The sequence below is a fragment of the Fundulus heteroclitus genome, unplaced genomic scaffold (assembly GCF_011125445.2).
Source record: "Fundulus heteroclitus isolate FHET01 unplaced genomic scaffold, MU-UCD_Fhet_4.1 scaffold_94, whole genome shotgun sequence".
Taxonomy (NCBI): domain Eukaryota; kingdom Metazoa; phylum Chordata; class Actinopteri; order Cyprinodontiformes; family Fundulidae; genus Fundulus; species Fundulus heteroclitus.
In genome coordinates this window covers 211,490-235,129 of record NW_023397406.1, presented here as the reverse complement: position 1 = coordinate 235,129, position 23,640 = coordinate 211,490, and the positions used below count along the sequence as shown (strand labels likewise).

The window sequence follows — 23,640 nt, the reverse complement described above, 5'->3', positions numbered from 1 at the left end:
ACAATACCAAAGCAGAAAATATGCAACTTTATGATAGATTAAGTAACGGGGTAAATCATTTATTGGGAAAATATCATAATATGAATATTATTATTGGTGGGGACTTCAATTTAACACTTAATGATACTTTAGATAGATTTCCTCCAAAAGCTAATACAAATCCAAACACAGTTCTAGAAAACTTTATGTCAACCTTTGGCCTGACTGATGTATGGAGACAAAAAAATAATTCCAAAGTTGAATTTACGTGGCAAAACAAAACAGGCTCCTTTAAATCAAGAATTGATTTCTGGCTTGTATCTGATTTAATAGCTGATGAAATTAAGTCAGAGATTCTTCCAGCCCCTTTATCAGACCATAAGCTTATTTTAATTGAAAAAACTAAATTAAACCAGTTTGGAAAAAATAAAATTACAGCTTACTGGAAACTCAACTCTTTACTGTTAGAAAATAAAACAGTAGCAGAAAACATTAAACAAACAATTATAAAATATTGGAATACAGCTCAAAGTCAAAAGGAATTTAGTAAAAATTGGGAACTCCTAAAATATGAACTTCGAAAAATGTTAATGAAAACTGGAGCTGAGATTGCTAAAAGAAAAAGAAAAGTAGAATCAGAAGTAGTAAAAGAAATTATCTTACTGAACAATGTTCTGCCAGAAAATTTATCTGAAGAACAAAAGATTAGATTAAACCATTTACAGCTGAACCTGGACAATATTTACATTTCCAAAGCTAAAGGGGCGTACATCAGATCAAGACAGAAATGGTTAGAAGAAGGAGAAAAAAACTCTTCTTATTTTTTTAGATTAGAAAAAAAACACCAAATATCTAACAGTATTATGAAACTTCAAATCAATAATAACATCTGTGAAGACCCTGTTCAAATCTCTTCTTATTGCGAGACTTTTTTCCAAGAACTTTATCAATCAAAATGTTCTGATGAAACTATCACACAATATATTAACTCTCTGAATAAAATGCAAAAAATTAGCAAAAATAATAAAGAACAATGTGATTCCTTGATCACGCTTGAAGACATCCAAAAATCCATCAATACATTAAAATTAAATAAATCACCGGGGACTGATGGCCTTAATACAGAATTTTATAGAAAGTTTTCAGAACATCTATCGCCATTTTTACATCAAGTTTATCTTGAAAGTTTGAATTCTGGATCACTCCCACCAACAATGACCCAAGGTCTGATTACACTGATCCCTAAACCACAAAAAGACAAGCTTCTTCTGGATAACTGGCGACCAATTACATTACTACAAAATGACTATAAAATTATTGCAGGCTGTATTGCGACAAAAATTAAGAATACTCTTGAAGAAGTGGTTGATGAAACTCAGTCTGGATTCATACCAGGCAGACATATAACTAATAATATCAGACTTATATTGGATCTGCTAGATTATTCAGATTTAATAGAGGGGGATGGTCTCATATTATTTCTAGATTTCTTTAAAGCCTTTGACACAGTTGAACATACATTTTTGTTTAAAGCATTAGAAGTATTCGGATACGGACAAGTCTTAATTAAAAGTTGTCAAATGTTATACAGGAATTGTAATGCATCTGTAAAATTGTCACATGGCTGCTCTAAAAGATTTTATTTGAAAAGAGGTCTTAGACAAGGGTGTCCAGTCTCCCCATATCTATTTATTCTGGCCATGCAAATCCTTTCGTTTAAAATCAAGGAAAAAATTACAGGGATGAATGTTGCAAACAGAAATATCGTAATTTCCCAGCTTGCGGATGACACTGCACTTTTTTTAAAGAATAAATGTGAAATAAAAAACTCTATTGAAATCATCAACTCCTTCTCCAAAGCTTCTGGTTTGACTCTAAATCTAAGCAAATGTGAAATACTTTCCATTAAATCTGATCTAAAAGGTACATTCCTCAACATTCCTATAAAAGACAAAGTTAAATATCTTGGAATCACAATAATTAAAAATCAAAATATAAGATCAATTGAAAATTTTAACCCCATAATTAAAATAGTTGAACAAAGATTTAATCTATGGCTCCAGAGAGATCTTTCTCTTTTAGGTCGCTCATTATTAGTCAAAGCTGATGGTTTATCTAGACTTATCTATCCGGCCCTTGCTCTTGATGTTCCCAAACAGATCAGTACCAACATTAATAAAATAAACTTTAACTTTATATGGAAAAAGAAATGCCATCTCATCAAGAAAAATATTCTAATGAACAAAGTTGAAAAAGGAGGAATTGAAGCCCTTGATTTCACATCTTTAAACAATTCATTCAAAATTAAATATTTAAAAAATCTTCTAAAAAACCCAACCTCTATATGGAATGCTATTCCCACTTACAACTTTGACAAAATTGGAGGATTACCCTTTCTTCTCAGATGCAATTACAGTATACCCAAAATACCCTTAAAATTATCTACATTTCATAAACAAATGCTGTTAAGCTGGTCACTATTGTACAAACACAATTTTTCTCCTCATAAATATTATATCTGGAATAATGAAGACATTAAATACAAAAATAAGACAATCTTTTACAGAAAATGGTATGATAGGGGAATATTACTTGTAAACCAATTACTAAATCCAAATGGTCATTTATTGTCTTATTCTGACTTTATGTTACTTTTCCAATTTCCTGTTACCCCTAAAGAATATGCTGTTGTGTTTGACGCAATCCCCAGTGGATCATTAAAGCTTTTATCATCTTTCCCCACACATCAAATTCACTCAATGCCAAATTTTGATCCAAACTCCATTTATATTGATTACGATTGTCCTTTTATAAGTAAGAAAACAACCAACAAAAGATTAAGAAATATTCTATTACGAGATGTTGTTTTTTCACCAGCTTGTGTTTTTTATTGGTCCAACACTTTTGAAAATATAAATTGGAAGTGGACTTGGTTGCTCCTTAAAAAATACTTAATAAACAACAAAGTAAGAGAAATTTCTTATAAAATTATTCATAATGTTTATCCTGTTAATGCATTTTTGATAAAAAGATATAAATGGGATTTGGACCCAAAGTGTACTTTTTGTAAAAATAATGAAGAAAAGCTTATTCATCTTTTTTGGGATTGTAATTATACAAAAATATTTTGGAGAGATATGTCACTCTTTTTTCATCAAAGAAATCTCAATATTACTTTAACAGATAAGGATGTTTTATTTGGGATGGAGAAATGTCAACTTGTCAAAACAGAATTCTTATATGTTGTTAATTTTTTTATTATTTATGGTAAATATCATATACACACCTCCAAATATTTACAACAAAAACCTAATTTCCAGATTTTATTATCTTCTATTAATATCTATATAGAATCCTTAAAATTCAGTTCAAATGCTAAAGCCATTCAAATCATAACTGCCCTTAAAGAATTGCAACCCTCGAGCACAGACTTGATTTTGACATTGTAAAATAATTGCTCTGTTCTGTAAAGCCCTTTGATATTGTATCTGTTTGTAATTACTATTGTTCTATATTGTTCTTGTATGTTCTTTTTTGCAATAAAAAAAAAAAAAAAAAAAAAAAAAAAAAAAAAAAAAGTACATATCGCTGATATTTATAAATCTTCCCTAGCAACAGTATACTTTTCGCTATTTATTTCGCTACACTTGTAGGGCTCCTTGAGTCACAGCCCCACAAGTGTAGAAGAAGAGAAATGATACGTTTGTTGGTGGAAATCCACTGTTAAATGATAAGATAAGATAAGAGATAAGATAGTCTTTATTGATCTCACAATGGAGAAATTCACTCGTCACATCGGCTCATACAAGAAGTTGCAAAGTAGGGAAGGTGCATTCAGTTATATACAGTGAATCTTCATATATACAATGGATCAGAAAGAATACCAAAAAATACAAAAAAGGAAATAGGAATGGGCATATGATGTCTCATTTACATTCTTAGTGGTCTATATATATATATATATATATATATATATATATATATATATATATATATATATATATATATATAAACATATCTATATACTTAAATATATACATATATCTATGTGCCTACTTACATACGCACCTACGCGTATGTACGTGCATATACATTGTATACATTTGTACATACATACATACATACATACATGTGGGCTGACTTATGTTCAGGTGGTGATAGCAGCAGAAGTCACTACATCAGGATTATTGCACGTGTTGTAGTACATTGTATTAAATAGATTATTGCACCTTGGTTATTGCACATTAATTATTACAGTTATGGTCACAGTTGCAGTTATAGTGCAGCATTGTAAAATCTGATAGCAGCAGGAATAAATGACCTGCGGTAGCGCTCCTTTTTACAGACAGGATGTCTAAGTCTTGCACTAAAGGAGCTGCTCAGCTCCTCTACAGTCTGGTGCAGGGGGTGGAAGGTGTTGTCCATGATGGATGTGAGCTTGGACAACACCCTCCTCTCAGCCACTTCCTCCACTGAGTCCAGAGTGCAGCCCAGGACAGAAGTGGCCTTCCTCACCAGCTTGTTCAGTCTCTTTCTGTCCCGCTCTGCACTGCCAGGAGCCCAGCAGACGACAGCGTAGAGGAGGGCTGAGGCCACCACAGAGTCATAAAAAGTTTTTAGCAGAGGCCGGCTCACTCCAAAGGACCTCAGCCTCCTCAGGAGGTGGAGCCGGCTCTGGCCCTTCTTGTACAGGGCGTCGGTGTTATGTGTCCAGTCCAGTTTATTGTTGACATGAACACCCAGGTATTTGAAACTCTCCACAGTTTCTATGTCCTGCCCCTGGATGTTCACAGGTGAGTGAGGTGGGGGTCTTCTCCTGAAGTCGATCACCATCTCCTTGGTCTTACTGGTGTTTAAGCACAGATGGTTCTTCTCACACCAGTCCACAAAGTCCATGATGACCGACCGGTACTCCAGCTCGTTCCCCTCAGACACACAGCCCACAATGGCCGAGTCATCAGAGAACTTCTGAAGGTGGCAGCTGTCCGTGTTGTAGGTGAAGTCCGAGGTATAAAGGGTGAAGAGAAACGGAGACAGAACGTTGCCCTGGGGGGCCCCGGTGCTGCAGAGTGCCACCTCTGACTGATAGCCGTGCAGCCGCACGTACTGAGGGCGGTCAGTGAGGTAGTCGATGGTCCAGTCAGCCAGATGTTTGTCCACCCCAGCGTTCTCCAGCTTCCCTCTCAGCAGCACCGGTCTGATGGTGTTGAAAGCGCTGGAGAAGTCAAAGAACATGACTCTCACAGCGCTCCCGGTGGTCTCCAGGTGGGTTAGCGCCCGCTGCAGCAGGTAGATGATAGCATCCTCTACTCCGATGTTAGGCTGGTAGGCAAACTGCAGCGGGTCCAGGGTGGGGCTCACCACAGTGCGCAGGTGAGCAAGGATGAGGCGCTCCATGGTCTTCATCAGGTTGGACGTCAGGGTGACAGGTCTGAAGTCGGCCGGTTCCCTGGCGTGCGGTGTTTTGGGAACCGGTACCACACAGGAGGTCTTCCACAGGGTGGGCACCACCCCCAGGCTGAGGCTCAGGTTGTAGATGTAGCTGAGGACCTCACAGAGCTCATCTGCACAGGTCCTCAGCAGCCTGGGGGGGATGCCGTCCGGTCCTGAGGCTTTCCTTTGTTTCAGCCTCGTCAGCTGTCCTCTCACCTGCATTGGTGTGACTGTGAGGGGGGAGGAAGGCAGGACCGGAGGTGTGGATGGGTCGGTCGTTGATCGGAGTGGCGATGGGGGGGATGGTAGGTCTCTGGAGCGCTGGTGGTTGGAGACATGTGGAGAGTTGAGGGCAAGGAGGGGGCCAGTGTGGGGGGAGTCGAACCGAGTGAAGAATGAGTTCAACTCATCTGCAGTCTTGGTGTCTCCGTCTGCAGCCCTGCTGGTCCTCTGCCCGAAGCCGGAGATGTTCTTCAGACCTCTCCACACATCCCTGACGTTGTTCTGTGCCAGCTGCTCCTCCATCTTCTTCCCATAATCCTTCTTTGCTGCCCTGATCTTCCACTGGAGCTCCCGCTGGACTCTACGCTGCTCCTCTCTGTCCCCTGAGTAGAAAGCCCTCTTCTTCTGGTTCTGGTTCTGATAGAGTCAATCAGTAGAAGTGTTTTAATAATTCTTATTACATGTAGCCACGTACTATTAAGTAAAAACTGACATTAATAATACTTTTAAAATCTATACATATTTTGACTTTTCCCCTCCACATCTAGGGAGGGCAGCGCCCGAGCGCCCCCTATGGGCCAGCCGCCACTGATACGACGGATGAATAAAAACGCTATGACCACGAATCAATCCAGTGCTAACCCAGGCAGTAGCTTAGCTTAGCACCGGCTACGTTGTTATAACAGGTATAACAGTTAAAACGTTATCTTATAATCGTGGTAATATCACACAGCATTGTAATAAAGGCGCAGATACTTACCATATCGCGGAAAAAATGAACTTCTGTTGTCGACGCCGACTCAATGTGTAGCTAAAAGGGAACCATGCGGTCGATGTACCGGAAGCTGCTTCCTATAACCTTAAACACGATTGGTTAAAATGTTGAACATTCCTGAGACGCGACTGGTTGTTGTAACACGTTCTGAGAAAGTAAACGGCTCTGGGGTCATCTCCAGATGTGTCACGAAAATATTAGCTTTATGTTATTAGATCATGGGTCACCAACATGGTGCCCGCGGACCACATGTGGGGCCCTCAAGCCTGTTTAAAAATTGCACAATCCTCCAGTGAGCTGCTTTATATAGTTGCACTTGCTTTTTAATCATACATGTATTTACATAGATTTAAAATGATAAATGCATTAAAACATGTTTTTTACATAAAGTTAAGGCAAGCTTGGACTTATGTAATTCTAAGGTCATTACAGGTAGCCCTTTGTATGACACGGTACCAATGAAGTAGCTCTCAACTTCTAAAAGGTTGGTGACCCCTGTATTAGATTGTCGCATGTCTGTCTGTTGAAACTAAAAATCCACCTTTCTGAGTCCATCACAGCTTTTTTGTGTGTGGATAGAACCAAATGAATGGATTATATAAAGCTGATTATAAGTGTAAATAAATGAACAGTGAATAAAGTTACTGGCAAAATTATCAGATATAATGAGATTTTAATTCAGCCAAGAACCATATTATCAAAACAAGATGTGTCACTTTAAAAAAAAAACATTATTTGAGGAGTTTAAAAAAACTATTTTATTACAATTTTATTAGAATAGGATGTTTAAAAAATATTTGGACTTCACATTAAAAGTTTTTTTGATTTCAAGCACTGCAGCCCATTGTTATAAGTGCTGACCAGACGATTGGTCAAAAAGTTTCATCTCTAAGGAAACCCAGCAGGTTGCATCAAGTCTCTCCAAGCAGCATTCACTCCTCCTGAAAGAGCGTAGAGCCACAGTCGACAGTCGTCTGCATTGTTGATGTATATATATATATATATATATATATATATATATATATATATATATATATATATATATATATATGCTGTCCTCTTCTTGCACAAAGTCCGCCAAGAAATGTATGCTGGAAATAGACTCTATCATCCCCTTCCAAAATGGACTAGCAGTATGCCACATTTTAGATTTTTGGCACATAAACACCTCTTACAATTACCAACAACTGTAGAAAATTTGAAGCTGCTAGCTCTTTCATTGAAGAAGTTACAGGGGGATACAAAAAATATTGGGGTCAGCCTGCCAAAATATGTATCCCCTTCCAAAATGGACTAGCAGTATCCCACATTCTAGATTTGTGGCACATAAACACCTCTTATAACAACAAGCACCTGCAGAAAATTTGAAGCTGTTAGCTCTTTCAATGAAAAAGTTACAGGGGGATACAAAAAATATCGGAGTCAGTCTGCCAGAATATGTATCCCTGATTACAGGTGATTTTTTTTTTTAATTCAGCAATGTTTGTTTTGATGTATTACAGTAGCATAGGTGACATCAAGCCTTCCTTAGTCTGCTGAAAATGTATGAACTGCCTAGAGAGCACCGAGAGAGGTTAAATCTATGCATGTTGTTCTAATTATGAAATGCCAAGAAATGTTCAAATTTTAAACAAATGTACTCTTTATTTATACATGTCAACTATATACAGATTGAAGAATGTGGGCTACCGCTAGTCCATTTTTGAAGGGGATACATATTCTGGCAGACTGACCCCGATATTTTTTTATCCACCTATAACTTTTTCATTGAAAGAGCTAACAGCTTAAACATTTCTGCAGGTGCTTTCTGTTACAAGAGGTGTTATGTGCCAAAAATGAAGAATGTGGGCAACTCTTATTTTATTTTGCTCTATTTTTCTTTTATTGGTGCCTAGTGAAGTTCTTTTATTTTCTGGTTAGGGTTGTTTTGTTTGTTATGTTGGTCTGGGCTCACCATGAGGTTTTAACAGTCTGAAATGTACATAACTTCAAAATGGTAGAAACTACCTAATTAAAAGGCCCTTTAGCCTCCTCATTTCATTTCCTCCTTTTATGTTAGTCCCGTAACAAAGATGAGGACAGCAATACTTAAAAATACAATTGGGGGATGCTCCAATAGTTTAGGAAGAACTATGTCTTCCTCCCTCTACCCCTCTCTTGTCGGCCTACTTTCAAAAAATGAGCCACTAGTGCCTCAAAAACACAGTAAAAATTACAAACATTAAAACCTAAGGATAGCAGTGTAAATTTAAATATGAAACCTTCATGCATGTTCAGTATGAGGGATTGCTGCAAAGTCATGGACAATGCAAAAGACTGTCCACTGTGGCTCTATGCTCTTTAAGGAGGAGTGAATGCAGCTTGTCGAGATTTGATGCAACCTGCTGGGTTTCCTTAGAGAGGAAACTTTCTGACCAATCTGTCTGGTAAGCACTTATAACAATGGGCTGCATTGCTTGATATCAATAAAACATTTAACCTCCAGCATGTGAAGTCTAAATATTTTTAAACATCCTATTGTAATAAAATGAAAATGAAATACATTTTTTAACTCCTCATATATTGTTCTATTTTTTTAAAGTTACCTATCTCGTTTTCTTAAATTGGTTCTTGGTTGAAATAAAATGTTATTAGATCTGATCATTTAAGTTATAACTTTATTTAGTGTTGATTTGATCACAATTGAAATCCGCTTTTACACGATGATTCGTGCGGGTCTATCTGACAAAAAAAAAGAAGAAAGACAAACAAGTAGGCAGGTGTGCAGGACTCGGAAGGTGGATTTTTGGTTTCAGCAGATAGACAGTCTAATAACAACATAAAGCTAATATTTTCGTGACACAACAAGAAATGACAACAGAGCGTTTACTTTGTCAGAACGTGTTATATTGAGCGATCAATCGAGTTTTAACCGAAATAGCAATCCCCTACGATAGCATTGTAGAGCGCTACTGTTAGCATCCTAACAAGCTAAACTTAGCTTGTGCTAAAAAATCCTATCGCTAACACGCAAAAAACATTTGGTTTTACGATAATGTGTAATTTCCAACTAGAAAGGATACGTAATTACAAAGTATACAATCCAAAAGCACACAATCCGTAGTCATACACAGTCATATTCAACCTGTTCTCATAGTACAGCGCGAGCAGAGTGGCGCAGCGGAAGCGTGCTGGGCCCATAACCCAGAGGTCGATGGATCGAAACCATCCTCTGCTATCGCTTTTTATCCCCCTCCTTGTACAGGAGGGGTTACAATCACTTATTCCAGGATTTTGCCACTTTTGCTTTATGCAATCAATCAGTAATCAGTACCATTTGAGTGTAAGATATTTTATATATGTTGAAGACAGTAAAGATTTTAAATAACATATTTACGTAAGCCACGAGCCTGCCAGCAAAATATACATTTAACATCCCAGGGTATTACATCCTATCCACATGGCCATACAGTGTTACTCTTATTTTTCTTTTAGAAAAGTACAAATTTTATAATATTTGGTGGTATTATTGTTACTTTCAAATGTGAATAAACTCGACAGTGTGACGGTCAATGATTAATATTTAAATCCACGGTCATGGAGAGAAGAGGGATACTGGTTTGATTGGTCATTTCGCCTAGGTTTGACGCTAAATGTGACTTTTTGTTACTCGCCATATCGATCACTTTTAAACTGACATCAAGTCAGCAGTGTAGCAGAAGTAATAAAACACTGCCACCTGCAGGTGGAAAAGAGCAATCACTAATGCTGCGTTCAATTTACCCCAACACGGTCCCAGAAGTCTGGATTCCAAAACAACTAAAAAGCTTTTCCTGTTTACTTGCTATCACCACTGTTAATGTTGGTGAAGATTCTCAGTCATCCAGGCCATGATCAATCTTTAAGCTTGGAACTTCACCTTATGCACCTTTCCTTCTTTTGGCACCTTTCTTTTTGTTTATTAAGCCAATGTGTGACAATTAAATTTCTCCACTGTTAGATCAATAAAGCCCTATCTTATCCCATCTTATCACACTACTTCAGACATTTCAAAATGAGAAAGCTTCCTGGATGGGAAGCGAAACATCTTCAGCTTCAGAACAGAAGTCCAGTTGTTTTATTTTTTTAACCTTTTTTGCATTCACCACTTTTAATGTGTTGAGCCACTACACGTAATATTGATTTCAGATGCACTCTTACAGCTGTATCTTGTAAAAGAAACACATTTTCATCACAGCTTACTGTTGTTGATGCTAGCAGATGCCATACTGGATACGACAAACGGCCTTTAAAGATTTCTCCAACCTATCAAGGGGGAAGTTTAACTTTAGCGGTCGTTCCAGTGGATTCTTCTGACCGAAAGTCAGAGTCTCCGAGCTCCAATTGCAACTGGAATGCAGCAATAAACCCTAATTTTACTTACCATTTTTGCTGGGAAATGTGCAATAAACTCCAAATTATGCATCAGTGCAACAAAATGTGGGGATCTGTTGATTTTGCTTTCATTTCTGAGATCGTAGAATCGCGAAAAACGTCAGCACCAATACTTCAGTGTAACTAAGATTACAAAAGAATAATTAAATGAGAAAGAAATAGATATTTTACAGAGTCTATGTGAGATGAACATATTTTGTAGATTCATTTATTTTACAATGTCAAAGACAGTGATGAATGTCACCGAAAATTATAACCAGAGTTTCAGTAGATGGAAGGTTACATAAATGCAAAGAAAGTCTTTCATAAATAAGTAACAAAACCAAACATATGATCATAATCTATGAATCTGCCTCTCAGGCTGTCCTGTTGACAAAGCCATTCCCACAAGATGTGGACTGCAGTGGGTTTTTAAAAATAAAATGTACAAAAAAAACAACTCAATGCTTTATGAAAAATACATTCTTGTCGTACCACAACAATTTGAAGCAGGGTTGAGCAGCAGCGACATAAAGGACTAGTTATCTAGAGGAAGATAGAAAAAAGAACCATCAATGTTAATGGTTTGACCGCAGAAACTGAAGCACAGGGGTTATCGTATAAGAAAAAACATTTACATCTATATTACAGCAGATGTAATATACATCTATATTACTATAGATGCTACCACCCTCTAAATTTAGAGTTGCATCATTGTACATTGTTTTTTTTAAAGAGCTGAATGGATAAAAACAATTACTAAAATGAAGCATAAAGCAAGAGTTTTACTGAGCCTTATGCTCTCTGTTAGCCACAGAGGACCTGTGGTAGGTCAGGTTAGTGAGGACACAGCTGTTGGTCAGCACAGATAGTTTGGAGTTCAGAGTTTCTTTACTTTTTTCCCAGTAACAATCTCCTCCTTGATCCATCTTTTCTTCCTTAGCTTTGTCCTCCTCTTCCGCCTCGGCGTCACTCTCTTCATCGCTGCGCTCGTCTTTTTCCAGCTGCAGAGCGAAAAATGCCGAGGGTTAACGCCGAATAACAAGAAGTGTGGAGCTCGCTGACTCTTGGGTGAGTTAGAAATGACATACTTAGCTCCAGCATCACTGCTGTGTCTCACCTTGCCTTTGAAGAACTTGCAGACCATGCGTATGATTAGACCCGCCCAGAATACGTGAAGAGCTTGCAGCACCATCAGCAGGACGTTAAAGAAGTAGTAGCCAGCAAAGGGCTCAAAGACCTCCATGGACAGGAGCAGGGTGGTATGAATGATCCTGAAAGGAAATGTCGTTTTGTAAAGTAGTTATACTCCTTCAACTTTTTATTTTTATGTCACTGAACAACACAAAATAGTGCCTAATTGTGATGAAGGAAAACTATACATGGGTATATTTTTTTATTTTTTTTTACAAAAAAAAAAGACCTCAACGTGCAAACCAGCCAAAACATGAAGTTTTACCTAAACTGACAGGTCGGCTGAGCAGAACATTAATCAGAGAGGCATTAAAGCTAGGGGCCAAGAGGCTCATGGTAACTCTGGAGGAGCTGCAGCATCGTCACTATCACTTTATTTTATATATATATAAAATTTATATAATTTTTGTTTGCTTTACTTAGTGGGAAGATTTTCCTGTGTGCACACATTTGCGCATTAGAGCTGCGGGGAGCCGATACTGGAGTTGAGATTGAGGGCAGGTCCTCCTGGACCCTCATATATATATATATATATATATATATATATATATATATATATATATATATATATATATATATATATATATATATATATATATATATATATATATATATATATTCGTTGTTTGTATATCTGGAGCGTGTAACGAAAATAATTTCCCTCTGGGATTATTAAAGTATTTCTGATTCTGATTCTGAAACTACAGCATAGGCAGAAGAAAGGGTAGTCAAAGAAAGCCACAGGTAGTGTCCGTTGTCACTGGGACCCCCACACAAGCCATGTGGGGGTCCCAGCAAGACTGAGCTCTGTTAGAGGCTGGAAAAACTGGATTTTCAGCAGAACAACAACCCTAAATATACAGACAGAGCTACAATGGAAGGGTAAAGATCAAAACATATTAATTTGTTGTCCATTCAAACTCCTGAGCTAAAGCCTGAGGCGGCATATCCTGAAAATATATGTTCACAGAAACCTTCCATCAAATCTGACTGAGCTCAGTTAGTTTACAAGAACAACAGGCAAAAGTCAGAGTCATAGCTCAGCTACGCCTGTATGCTTTAAAAGACATCCAGCTGTAATTGCAACAACAGGTGATTCTATGCGTACTGACTCAGTAGGGGTGAACGCTCACTTTTATAATGCAGTTTTCTTTGTAGCAACATGTTTTTAATTTTTCTTTTACTCAACAGTTATATACTACTAAGAGTTGGTCCAACACAGCGTAACCTAATAAAATTAAGTGAGGTTTGTAGTTGCAATGAGACAAAATGTGAGAAAGTCAATAGGGAAATGAACACTGTTACTGACGTGTTTTGCTGCACACAAAACTAAAAGAACAAAAACAAATTCTTACCTGCTGGGGAAAATCACCAGTCGAGTCACAAGGAAGACCACAGCAAACACAACAAACAGAGAGTCACATGTCTTCCTCCAGCCAGCGCCGTAGTTGAACATCTTAGCAGACTGTAGAGTAAGCAGTAATTAATACATTACCGACCTTATTAACCTTATTAGCTTCATGTTATTAATCAAGGAGGATTAGGATAGCAAATAATGAGTGTAATATAGAAGACAAGATAGATGGCCATCTAATCTCACATTGCCCCCGAACAAAGCAGATTGTATTCCTACATGTTATTAGCATGTAGTATTTTAATTTCATTGTTTTTTTTTATTATTTAATTAGATTAAAATCTCTTTAACAAAGGAGACCCGGTCAAGGTTGCAGCCATAAACATCACAATGTAAAATAGACATGTAATCGTGAACGGTAGAAAGAATCACACAATAAAACATAAGATATTAAAATGAAATTTAAAAAAATCAGTGAAGTGTCAACAAAAAACGGTGACATTCCACCTTTACTGCATCCTTTATGATAGTTTTCAAATCCGTCATAGATATTAATTTTATCAAAGACTTTTGAAAACAGGGCAACATTTCAAAGCAGCAACTGGTAGCTGCTCTATAACTATTCTGTAAATCACACATGGTTTAGATTTAAACGCAAATTTTATTTGTTTCTCATACAAAATCCTTTATTTCAGATAAGCAAAGTAAGGTCCCTTCAGATGCCCCTGATGTGATTTCTAGATATCCAAATCACAAGAACCTTCTGCAACTTCCCTGCAGGCTGTAACTGGGACCTCAGCGCGGTTCCTTTTTTTTTGGAACAGCCTAACGTGAAGTTTGAACTTTTGACTGTAGACTTGATGTATTTAGACAACCAGTTTTTTTGAAAAACCTTCTTTAGGAGCCTCCAGTGCAATTACCTCTAACAATATGTCAGACGAGTCATGAAGCAGCATGACCAAGGTGCCAATGCGGATGTAGTTGGCACAGTAGGAGAAACTGAGCAGGAAGATGGTGGCCAAATGGTGGATCACCTGTTCTTTAAAATCCTGCTCAAGCAAACACACAGATGAAGCGGGTCAGCATGGAGACACGGGACAAACCTTCGAATGTCAGCTGAAGAATCTGGTCTTTCAGTCACTAATTTACATGTGGACAGACGTTTGTCACTGAAGCAGAAGTGAAGCGAGAGAAGCCTGAACTCTATCCAGGCTGGAGTTACCACAAGCCTTGTTAGGAGCTCTCTAAAGGGCAAATGCAAAATGAATCAGCGAAGCGATGTTGGCGTCTTTACCTTTCTTTTGACGTCCACGGAGATCCGAAGGAGCAGAGAGCCATAAAATCCCAACTCCAGCATGTAGTACCAGAAATGAGCTCTCTCTAAGGGCTGCAGCAGAGAATGGTGGTAAAGCATGCAAATTTAGTGGTGGCCATGGTATGGAGAACAACTTCACCTTTGTGCCCTTTGAAGATTTACAACCCAAATGTATGTGCAGCAAAAACCTGGTTTGGATTGGCCAGTAGCAACAATATCCATATGACTGCATCAGTATTTTTTATTTAGTGCCAGATCCGCCTTCTGGACCCTTTAACTCCAGTTGATTCAACAATTTCCTATTTTAGGTTCGTGCATGAAATTATTGTATTTGTTTTACTATTTAATTTAAGGTAAATAATGAATTTGTTGTTTATAGCATAAGCAATAAATATGTTTTTAAGCAGTTCATAAATAGGAAAAATTGGATTTTAATTGCAGTATTTGTTGCATTTGCCACAAAAATGTTTAGAGGGAGCAAAATGTTTTGGTTTTCTAGTGATGAACAATCTCTGAGAAAATAAATCCTTTGTGGGCGTGTTAGTTAAATACCATCTGAAGATGTCATTGAAATATTAACATGAAATTTTTACAGTAATCTGCTGGTTTATCAACTCTGATTTAACGTAGATTAATGTAAAGTAAGGTAAGGTAAACTTTAAACTTGCCAATGCTGCTGAAAGTAAATATACAATCAATTTTAATGCAACCAGAGTTTTTTCATCATAAATTAAACATTCCACTCCACAAAGCTTCCAACTTTACTTCCCGTTAAAAAACAAAGTCAATACAGGATAAAGTATTGAGTTTGGCTGCAACATCGGCCAGATAATGAGCCCTCCACAGTGTAACCCTTTGTTCTGACTAAATCTGCTATGAGCCAAACGTGGCAGTCTGAGTGAGAGATCCACTTTCCTCCATGTGAATATGTAGTTAAACATCTCAACAGCACCACAGAGTTTGGATTTGGTAGTTCAGGAGCATTTCAGTGCTAGGATCTAATCTGTAAGTGTCCCTAAAGATTATCGCTGGTTTTGAGTTCTTATTTTGTCGCACTTTTTCAAACACATTTTATCTGTGAAAATCAAAATCCTCACAATATCATCATCTGCAGCATCACAATTACAAAGGACTGCTTGTGCACATTTCTTGCCTGGATGTTATATCTAAAGTGTCAGGCATTTGGCATCAGGGTTTCGATAATAGATTCAGCTAGTCTGCTGTCGTCAGTGCACGATGATAATACACGATGCATATTTTTTAATGGCTGAGTTGCTACAAGCTTTATTGCAACAAGATTGTGTAATAAAAGGAAAGTAAAGCGTCTGAAAAATCTTGGGTTAATCACGATCAATATCTTTGTTGCTGTTTTCATCTATAGTGTCATATTTCATTTTTCCCCCTATTTTCATGCTATAATATTTTCAAAGGTGATTCTGTTCATTATGGGGAAAAAGCCTTGATGAAAAAAAGATGTGGAAAGGTAATTCCCCCTACTTGTAATAACTGGCTGTGCCCTCCTTGTTGGCAATCTGTTTTTTACGTTGTTGTGGAAAAAGTTTGACCCAGTCTTCTTGCAAACTTGTTTTAATTCAGCCACATTGGAAAGTTTCTGTCATTCAAAGAATGGCTTCTTTAAGACCACCCCATGGTTAAGTTTTTACTTTGACTAGGCCACTCCGGATTCTTAATTCTGTTTAGTTTCCTGATCCTTTCAGAGACAGAGTTGCAGGTGTACTTTGGAGCGTTGTGCTGCTGCTGGACCTAAATGTACTGGAGCCTCTGATGGACGGACATTTTCCCTTCTGGATATTCTGCATATCATCCAGGCCCGAGGAACCAAAGTAGCTCCGACCATCACACTTCCACCTGCATGTTTGGCTGCCAGTGTGGTGTTCTTTTTCTGAAACGCTGTGTTAGTTTTAAACCCAATTTTCCCAAAGGTCATGGGGTTATCAAGACTTTTATGGGAAATTTAGATATGCCTTCGCCTTCTTTTTAGCCAGCAATGGTTTCAACCTTGGAAATGTCTGAATGCCCTTTTGTGCCGTCTCTTTCTTGCTGTCGAGTCATGAACTTAACTGAGGCATAGCAGATCTGAAGTGTTTTAAATATTCTTGGTTATTGGATGAGTGGCTGATGCGTTCTTGGAGTAACGTTGGTAGCAAAGCCTGAGAAAAGTCACCAGTTTCATGTTTCCCCTGTTTCTGGATAATGGCCCCTACTGTGGTTTGCTGGAGTCTCAAGTCCTTGGAAAAGACACTCTAACCTGTTCCAAATTTATAGATGTCAACGACTTTGTTTCTATTCGGTTCTCAAATTTGTATTTTTTTTTTTTTTTTTTTTTGGATCAGGGCAATATGTGTTGGCTTTAGGATCGTTTTGCCTACTTAATCTTGTCAGAGATTTCCTGATTTTACAGCTCAGGCAGTAATTAGGCCTGGGTGTAGCATAAAGCCAATAATTTGGTTATTTACAGTTAATAATTTAACAAGAAGACAGTGAATTTATCATACAGGGTCAGGTTGATTTGATTAGCTATCTTCCTTAATCAGTAAAACCAACATTTGAAAACTGCTTATTAGATTTACTCAGGTCTTCCTCGTCTGATATTAAAATTTGGTTTGATGAATTGATGTAAGTCTGACAAAAAAGGAGCTAACATTTTTCACTGCAATGCATCTTGCAATAGGTCAGACAAAAGAGGGGAAGATTTTACTTTTGTCTAAAACACAAATGCAACACAATCAATTCAGCAAACTAGCTGAAAAACAAACAATGTTATTGACAAGATTTTCAGTTTTACCTGAAAGGGATAATTTCTCCAACATTCCCTCTGATCCCAGAACCAGGGTCTCTGTTCACAGAGGGACACAAAAGTTTCAACAAATGGAGCCAGCAGAGGTCAAAATAGACGGACAGAAAATTCAGATTTAGATGATTTCACTTTAAACTCACATTGATTAAGGAGGTCAATCCAGCTATAAATGCCGACAGGTAGAAAAAAAACCTCCAACTGTAAAACAAAATGTAAGAGTAGAAAATTTGATCAGGCAAACGGACATTTTGGTAAAAGTGGTTCATTTGGCTGCAGGGGGTGTTTCCCTATAATTGGCTCAGACAACGCTTGTAAAGAAAACTAAAAAAAACTCAGTCCTCAGGGGATTTCTATTTGCTACATCGTAGTAGACAAGAGCATCTGGAACTGAATTAAAGGCCTCCTCTGAAAAGGTATCGCACTCACGCAGCTTCAGCAAACTTCTTGGTTTGACTGGGTCGGTCTTGGTTCCGGCGAACCCTGAACCAGCTCTCCACCTGTCTCTGGGTTTTTCCGCACAACACCATCAAATTGGCAAGTTCACTCTGGAACGACAGGACAAGTGGCGTAAGACAAGGATTGAGTTACGAATCATTTTGCCGACAGGATTTCATCCAAAGCTCCCCACAGAAGAAGGGGCTTTACTGTAGTTGCGGTACATGTGATTTGCTTCCCCCTCAGGCTGAGCTTTCTAGGAACTGGGATCAGTCAGGTTGGTCTTATGCTTCTTCACAAAGCAAGATCCTATCAGCAAATAGCAAGAAATGTTAAAATGTGATAGGAATATCTGAGATATAGACGCTGAAAAGCCTAAAAATGCGGTTAGACCACATTTTAAAGGTCCTTAATTCTTTTTTCGCATCTTGCTTGACCACTTGAACCTGGATTTCATTTGTGTAGATTTGCAAGCACTCCTCCACTAGCGGACCCTCAGCGCCATTCAAGCCTTTCGAGAGGTTTCAGATACATTTCCTCTAGTGTTTGAGCTCTGGTTGGCCAGCTGAGGTGTTTGAGTGGAGGCGTAGGCTCAGCAGAGCTAGTTCGTAGCGCCGCGTGGAAATCTGGGCCAAACATTTACCGAGCTGGACCCCGCTGTGCAAGTTCCATCCTTCACGGGCCGCATACCGAAGCTAAACGTCAGAGGGAAGTGTGGGATGCAAGGCGATCAATCTAGTACCATGATAGGACGTGTGGGACGTGGGTTCTGCACCCATGAGCATTTGCTGTGCCCAGTCTAGAGGTAGTCAACAGAGCATGTTTCTACTCTGGTACCAGGGGAAGGACCATCACTAAACTCAATCCTGGCATGATCCCCAAGCTCCAAAATGCGCCTTATATTTATCTGCTCCTCCACGGAATATATTCAAAACAATGAAGGAGATCTAAATGGTTAAGATGACAAATCCAAAAATCCTAAAAAAAACAACAACACTCTTTTTTAATGGTTTTGTCAAACAAACACGCAGCTTATCCTAACACTAAAGCACGTTAGTAGGGGGTTGATGATTTCAGCCAATTTTGTATCCATTCAGAAAACATGCATTTACATATAGATTTTTATTTAATCATTCATTGCCTTTTTTTATTGTACACAACAACAAGAGAACACAAAAGTGTTTAAATATCACCTATACTTATAATTCATTCATTTGTCTCCGTTTGAGCTTCCTATCTTCGGATGTTTCTCGAAAAGTTCCTTAGTTTTATCTATTTCTAAAGATATTTGACAAAATATACCAACCTGGGGCACGACGCGTGCAGATACCAACTTAGTCCCTTTATAAGCCGATGGGAAGCCGTCTCCACCGCGAACATCACTGTTAGCCACACCTAGGAGCCCTTAAAACTCACCTGTGTGGGCTGCTTACTCCTGTGAGTGTAAAATGACTCCAGCTGCGGGGAGGGGGCCGCAGTCGACTGAAATCTATTCTTCACCCCCAGACTTCTGGCGATAGGGGGGGCCAAAAACCTGTGGACGAGGAGGACACAGCAGGTCACGAGGACAGGCAGTCCACATCAATAATATCACAGATAATTTGCCTGAACTTCTTGTGGAATGCTCTTTTCTGTTTTTCCTAACAATCAATAGATGAAAAAGAAATTACATTTATTAAAAATTATTTTTTCCTACTTTGGAGATGCCTGATTACTACAAATCTGAAACAATACATCTTAGCATCGCAGTAAAACACTAATACAGCATTTTAATCACATTGAACATATTAATGAATTCCTCTCTTTTCTCTGCCCTTGATTTTCACTCTTTTCACTTTTAACAGGCAGCAGCACAGGTAACTATAAACAAGGCACTGTCTAATTCCTGCTCTATAAAAAGGGAAGTTTAAAATGCACCGCATTGCCTGTAGTCCCTACTTGTTCAACAAATGATCTTTCCAAGTTTTTATCTTCGTATATCTGCTAAAGCTTCTTTCTCTGATGACAACAAAGCCCGCCGTGCTCAGCTTGTGCACCTGCTCATATATTTGCTCACTGCACTACATAACAAGCTCATTCAACATCAACAAATGTCCAGTGCTTCTAACACTACTCACTTTACATCATTCCTTTCAGCAGAGATATGCATCCTTTTTTTTTAAATATAGATTTCTTTCACATTAGAACCACAAACTCAAATGTATTTTTTTATTATTTTATGTGACGCACCCCTACAACGTGAAACATGAGTTGTAAATAAGAAGGAAACCAGTGTTTTGTTTTTTTTTAATTACAAATAAAAGTCTGAAAAATGTGAGGCACATTTATGTTCTCACATCTTTAACTCTGATACCCACAGTTACCTTCAGAACTCCTTTAGTGAGTTCATTAGAGTCCACCTAATTTAATCTCAGTATCCAATCCAGCTGGGCTGTGATCGCCTACCAGGTTTGTTGAAGAATGTTAGCAAACAAGACAGGTCAGGGGGAAAGTTGTGGAGGCGTTTAAAGCAGTGAGAGGTTATAAAACAATATCATAAGCTTTGAACATTTCAAGCCAAGATCTGGAAAATAAAAAGATTATGGCACAGCTGCAACCCTCCAAAGACCTGGCTGTCCGCCCAAACCAGAGGTCTGCAGCCAGAGCTGCCTGTGGCTGTCTGAGCCCTCTGCATACGCTCTTCATGACTTTATAAAAATGTTATATACAGATATAACTGTTTACTGTTTTTATATAGCATCCATAATGCAAAATTACATTGGTGGTGCAAGGAATTATCTTAAAAACTTTAAACTGTGTTATTTGCCAGGAAACGGGTTATTTATTTGGTCTCTATTTGATTTTATATATTTAAATTTTTTTCTTATTTTTTTTTTTACCAACATGAAAAGGGCTTAAAACACCTTAAAAAGTTGTATTTTTCCCATGTTCTAAAAGTCTGACGCTTTCTTTTGTTTGAGAACCCTGAAAGAGAGCTGAATTATTCTTGAGTTTAAAAAAAAAAAGGATCAATGTGGATCCGTTATCCTTCTTCAAAGGGTCATCATGTTAATTTGGTTTCATGTGTAAGAAGGTAGTCTATCAGTTTAGGCCAAAATTAAAGTTTTAGGCCAACACGCGAAACTCTGAGTCTGGAACAAACTTAAACTGGACAGTGGAAACATTTCCATCAAAGCATATTCATGTAACTTAAATCAAACAGAGGATCTGTGAGAAGACTTGAAGATTCATGTTCACAGACAGAGACTCTCCATCCAATCTGATTGAGCTTGACCTACTAGCTGAGCAGAGAGGGCAAAGATTTCTGTCTCTACACGAGCAGCCGGTACTCAAAACCCCTACTGGCATGGAAAGGCGATTCTACAAAGCATTGATGAGAAATGCATGCCAAACTTTTCAGATATTTTTGTTTTTTAAAATGCAAATTAAATTAAAAAACCACGTGACCCTCCCCCTTCCACTCGCACTTTCCATTATCCACCTCCCAGGTGGAAAATCTCCCCTGTGGTTTCCATCCTTAGACACCGACCCGCCACACATATCCTGGGCGTTGAGCTCAGATGTGCTGTACCTCTCAAACACACAGCGAACCGCGACAAAGCCCAGAGCGAGGGGCAGGGCGATGAGAAGATCCTTGGGACGAGGTCTCTCCGAGTCCGGCAGCCGCTCCAGGTCTTCCCAGGTCACACCAGGAGGGAGCCAATACTCCTGCCTCCACAAGTCTGGAAGTAGGTCCATTTTTTTCCTCTTTTGTCAGCAAAACAAACTGCAGGAGTCTGCAGGAGAAAAAAAGAGCAGAGAAGCTCAACAAGGAAACGCGACTTTATCCCGGCGCCAGGAACTTCTTTTGTGTTTGGTACAAAGCCTCAGAGGTCACCTTCGCTGTGCCCATAGATGCCACACTTGTGGTACAGTAGAAGAGGAAAAAAACACTAAAGGCTTATGCAAATCAGCTCAAAGATGACTACACTGAACATCCATGCAACGGACACGCAATGTTCCAAAACACAAAGTTGTAGTAATTAAGAGAACGAAAAGCAGACAAAAATAAGGGAAGAGTGAATCTGGTCCAGTCGGACTTGTGATTGAAGCGCATGGAGGCTGCAGGAGGACAGAAGCCGTTCAGAGGAGACGGAGGAGCAGCAGAACCGTACCTGAGAGCGGCAGCTCTGCGGACACGGTGTCCCGAAAAACCTGCAGACAGAACCACATAAGAGCCGCTCAGGCGGAGAGCTGGAGGGGTCGGGCTGCGGAGGGATGCGCCTCCGGTGCCGCTGTATCCCGACGAGGACACCAGGAGCGCGGACACGCCTGTCAAGCCCGACAGGGTAAGAGGAAGTGGAGGACTCCCCCTTCAAAATAAAGCGCTGGTTATTTGTTTGGGTCCATTCAGAAAGGAAACGAGGGGGCAAAAATGTTTACTTACAGCTTTAATTTAAGTTAGTAATTTATAACTTCTATAAAATTATTTAAACTCTCTCTCTCTCTCTCTCTCTCTCTCTCTCTCTCTCTCTCTCTCTCTCTCTCTCTCTCTCTCTCTCTATATATATATATATATATATATATATATATATATATATATATATATATATATATATATATATATATATATAAACTGGGGTGATAGAGTAAAACTGAACCTGAACAGATTCGAGGGTCAGATAATGCATGCATCCTCATTTATTTGCTATATACCCCCGATTGATCTTTGCTGGCCATTATTGCATTTGGGTTTATTGCGACAAAAAGTACGGCTAGATTAGAAATTGGAAGAAGAACAACATATGGCATCCAAATTGTGTCACAAATAAAAATAAAATAAAAAATGTTACAAAATAAATAAATAATGTCTCAGAAAAAAGTGCTGTTTATCAATCTAGCACTGTTTTATTCTGCTGCTCTTAAATGCAATCCAGTGCAGCCAAGTCATGGCATTTGGATCCAGAGTCCAGCTGCGCGTAATCATATCTCGGTAAAAATATCGCGGTTCTCAGAGAACCTGTATATGAACAAGCAGCATCATGCAGACCAAAGAACACAGCAGACAGGTCAGGGGAAAACATCTCACGGTGTACTGGTTATTCCATGGTCCAATGATGGAGGGTTGGTTCTGTGTGATTCATCCTAAAGCATCAGTGTCCACGGGATGTCACTGTTTTAGTTTTTACCTTTAGTATAACTAAATAAATGAAGAGTGGAGAGAGAAAAAAAGGTAACAATTGAACCGATGTTTGAAGCCCTTAGATTTCCAAATTTGGTCTTAACAATCCAGTTGTTCAAACCTCACAATGTTTTGCCCATATTTAGACATTTCCAGGCATCTTAATAAAGACACAGTCCACTTTTCAGTCACATTTTTGCATTGCTTAGACATAATCAAATACCCCTTTAGCATTGTCTTCTTTATGAAATTCTACTCGAGGTAAGGTGACTTTTCTGATAGTAGTGGCAACTTTATAGACATTAAACCTGAATAAAATGCATTTTGACATTAGAAGGAAGTCATGAGCCTAAAAAGAGAGGTACCACAGCATTATGTCAGTAATGCATTTTCTATACAAGGCTGTGGTCAATGCATTTGATGATTTCCTACCACTAGTGAACACCGACAGACATGGCAGAGCCCTCCTGGGTGGATGGCTGATGACATTCATTGTAACAGTCCAGGACATTCCTACGACTTCAAAGTACCAGAGGAGACTCACCTCTGAGAGGTTCTGCTC

General features: G+C 38.6%; 1 protein-coding gene and 1 non-coding gene across 3 annotated transcripts; one reads left to right on the top strand and one right to left on the bottom strand.

Annotated features, from left to right (window-relative positions):
- The first annotated feature begins 9,554 nt into the window (after positions 1-9,554).
- Positions 9,555-9,626, top strand: trnam-cau. Its single transcript has one exon. It is a non-coding gene; the product is annotated as a tRNA-Met (tRNA).
- Positions 9,627-11,486: 1,860 nt separating this feature from the next.
- LOC105934191 (ceramide synthase 2) lies at positions 11,487-22,258 on the bottom strand. Of its 2 annotated transcripts, XM_012874075.3 has the most exons (11): positions 22,072-22,257; positions 21,489-21,693; positions 19,334-19,451; positions 17,909-18,027; positions 17,623-17,680; positions 17,471-17,521; positions 14,644-14,736; positions 14,270-14,398; positions 13,351-13,460; positions 11,922-12,075; positions 11,487-11,805 (listed from the first exon to the last, which is right to left on the bottom strand). In XM_012874075.3, the coding sequence occupies exons 2-11, from the start codon at positions 21,653-21,655 to the stop codon at positions 11,587-11,589; spliced, it is 1,218 nt and encodes a 405-aa protein (XP_012729529.2). In that variant the 5' UTR covers positions 21,656-21,693; positions 22,072-22,257; the 3' UTR covers positions 11,487-11,586. The 2 variants fall into 2 exon arrangements, with proteins under 2 accessions (XP_012729529.2, XP_035990813.1); XM_036134920.1 differs by lacking the exon at positions 14,270-14,398 and having other exon boundaries at positions 22,072-22,258.
- Between the last annotated feature and the right edge of the window lie 1,382 nt (positions 22,259-23,640).

Excerpts from the sequence above, each read along its gene's own strand:
- LOC105934191 (XM_012874075.3), bottom strand. The coding sequence starts at position 21,655 with ATGGACCTACTTCCAGACTTGTGGAGGCAGGAGTATTGGCTCCCTCCT. Across the intron at positions 17,681-17,908 it reads AAGAAGTTTGCTGAAGCTGC|TTGGAGGTTTTTTTTCTACC; the intron begins GTGAGTGCGATA and ends TTTGTTTTACAG. Across the intron at positions 11,806-11,921 it reads GCAAGTTCTTCAAAGGCAAG|CTGGAAAAAGACGAGCGCAG; the intron begins GTGAGACACAGC and ends TTCGCTCTGCAG.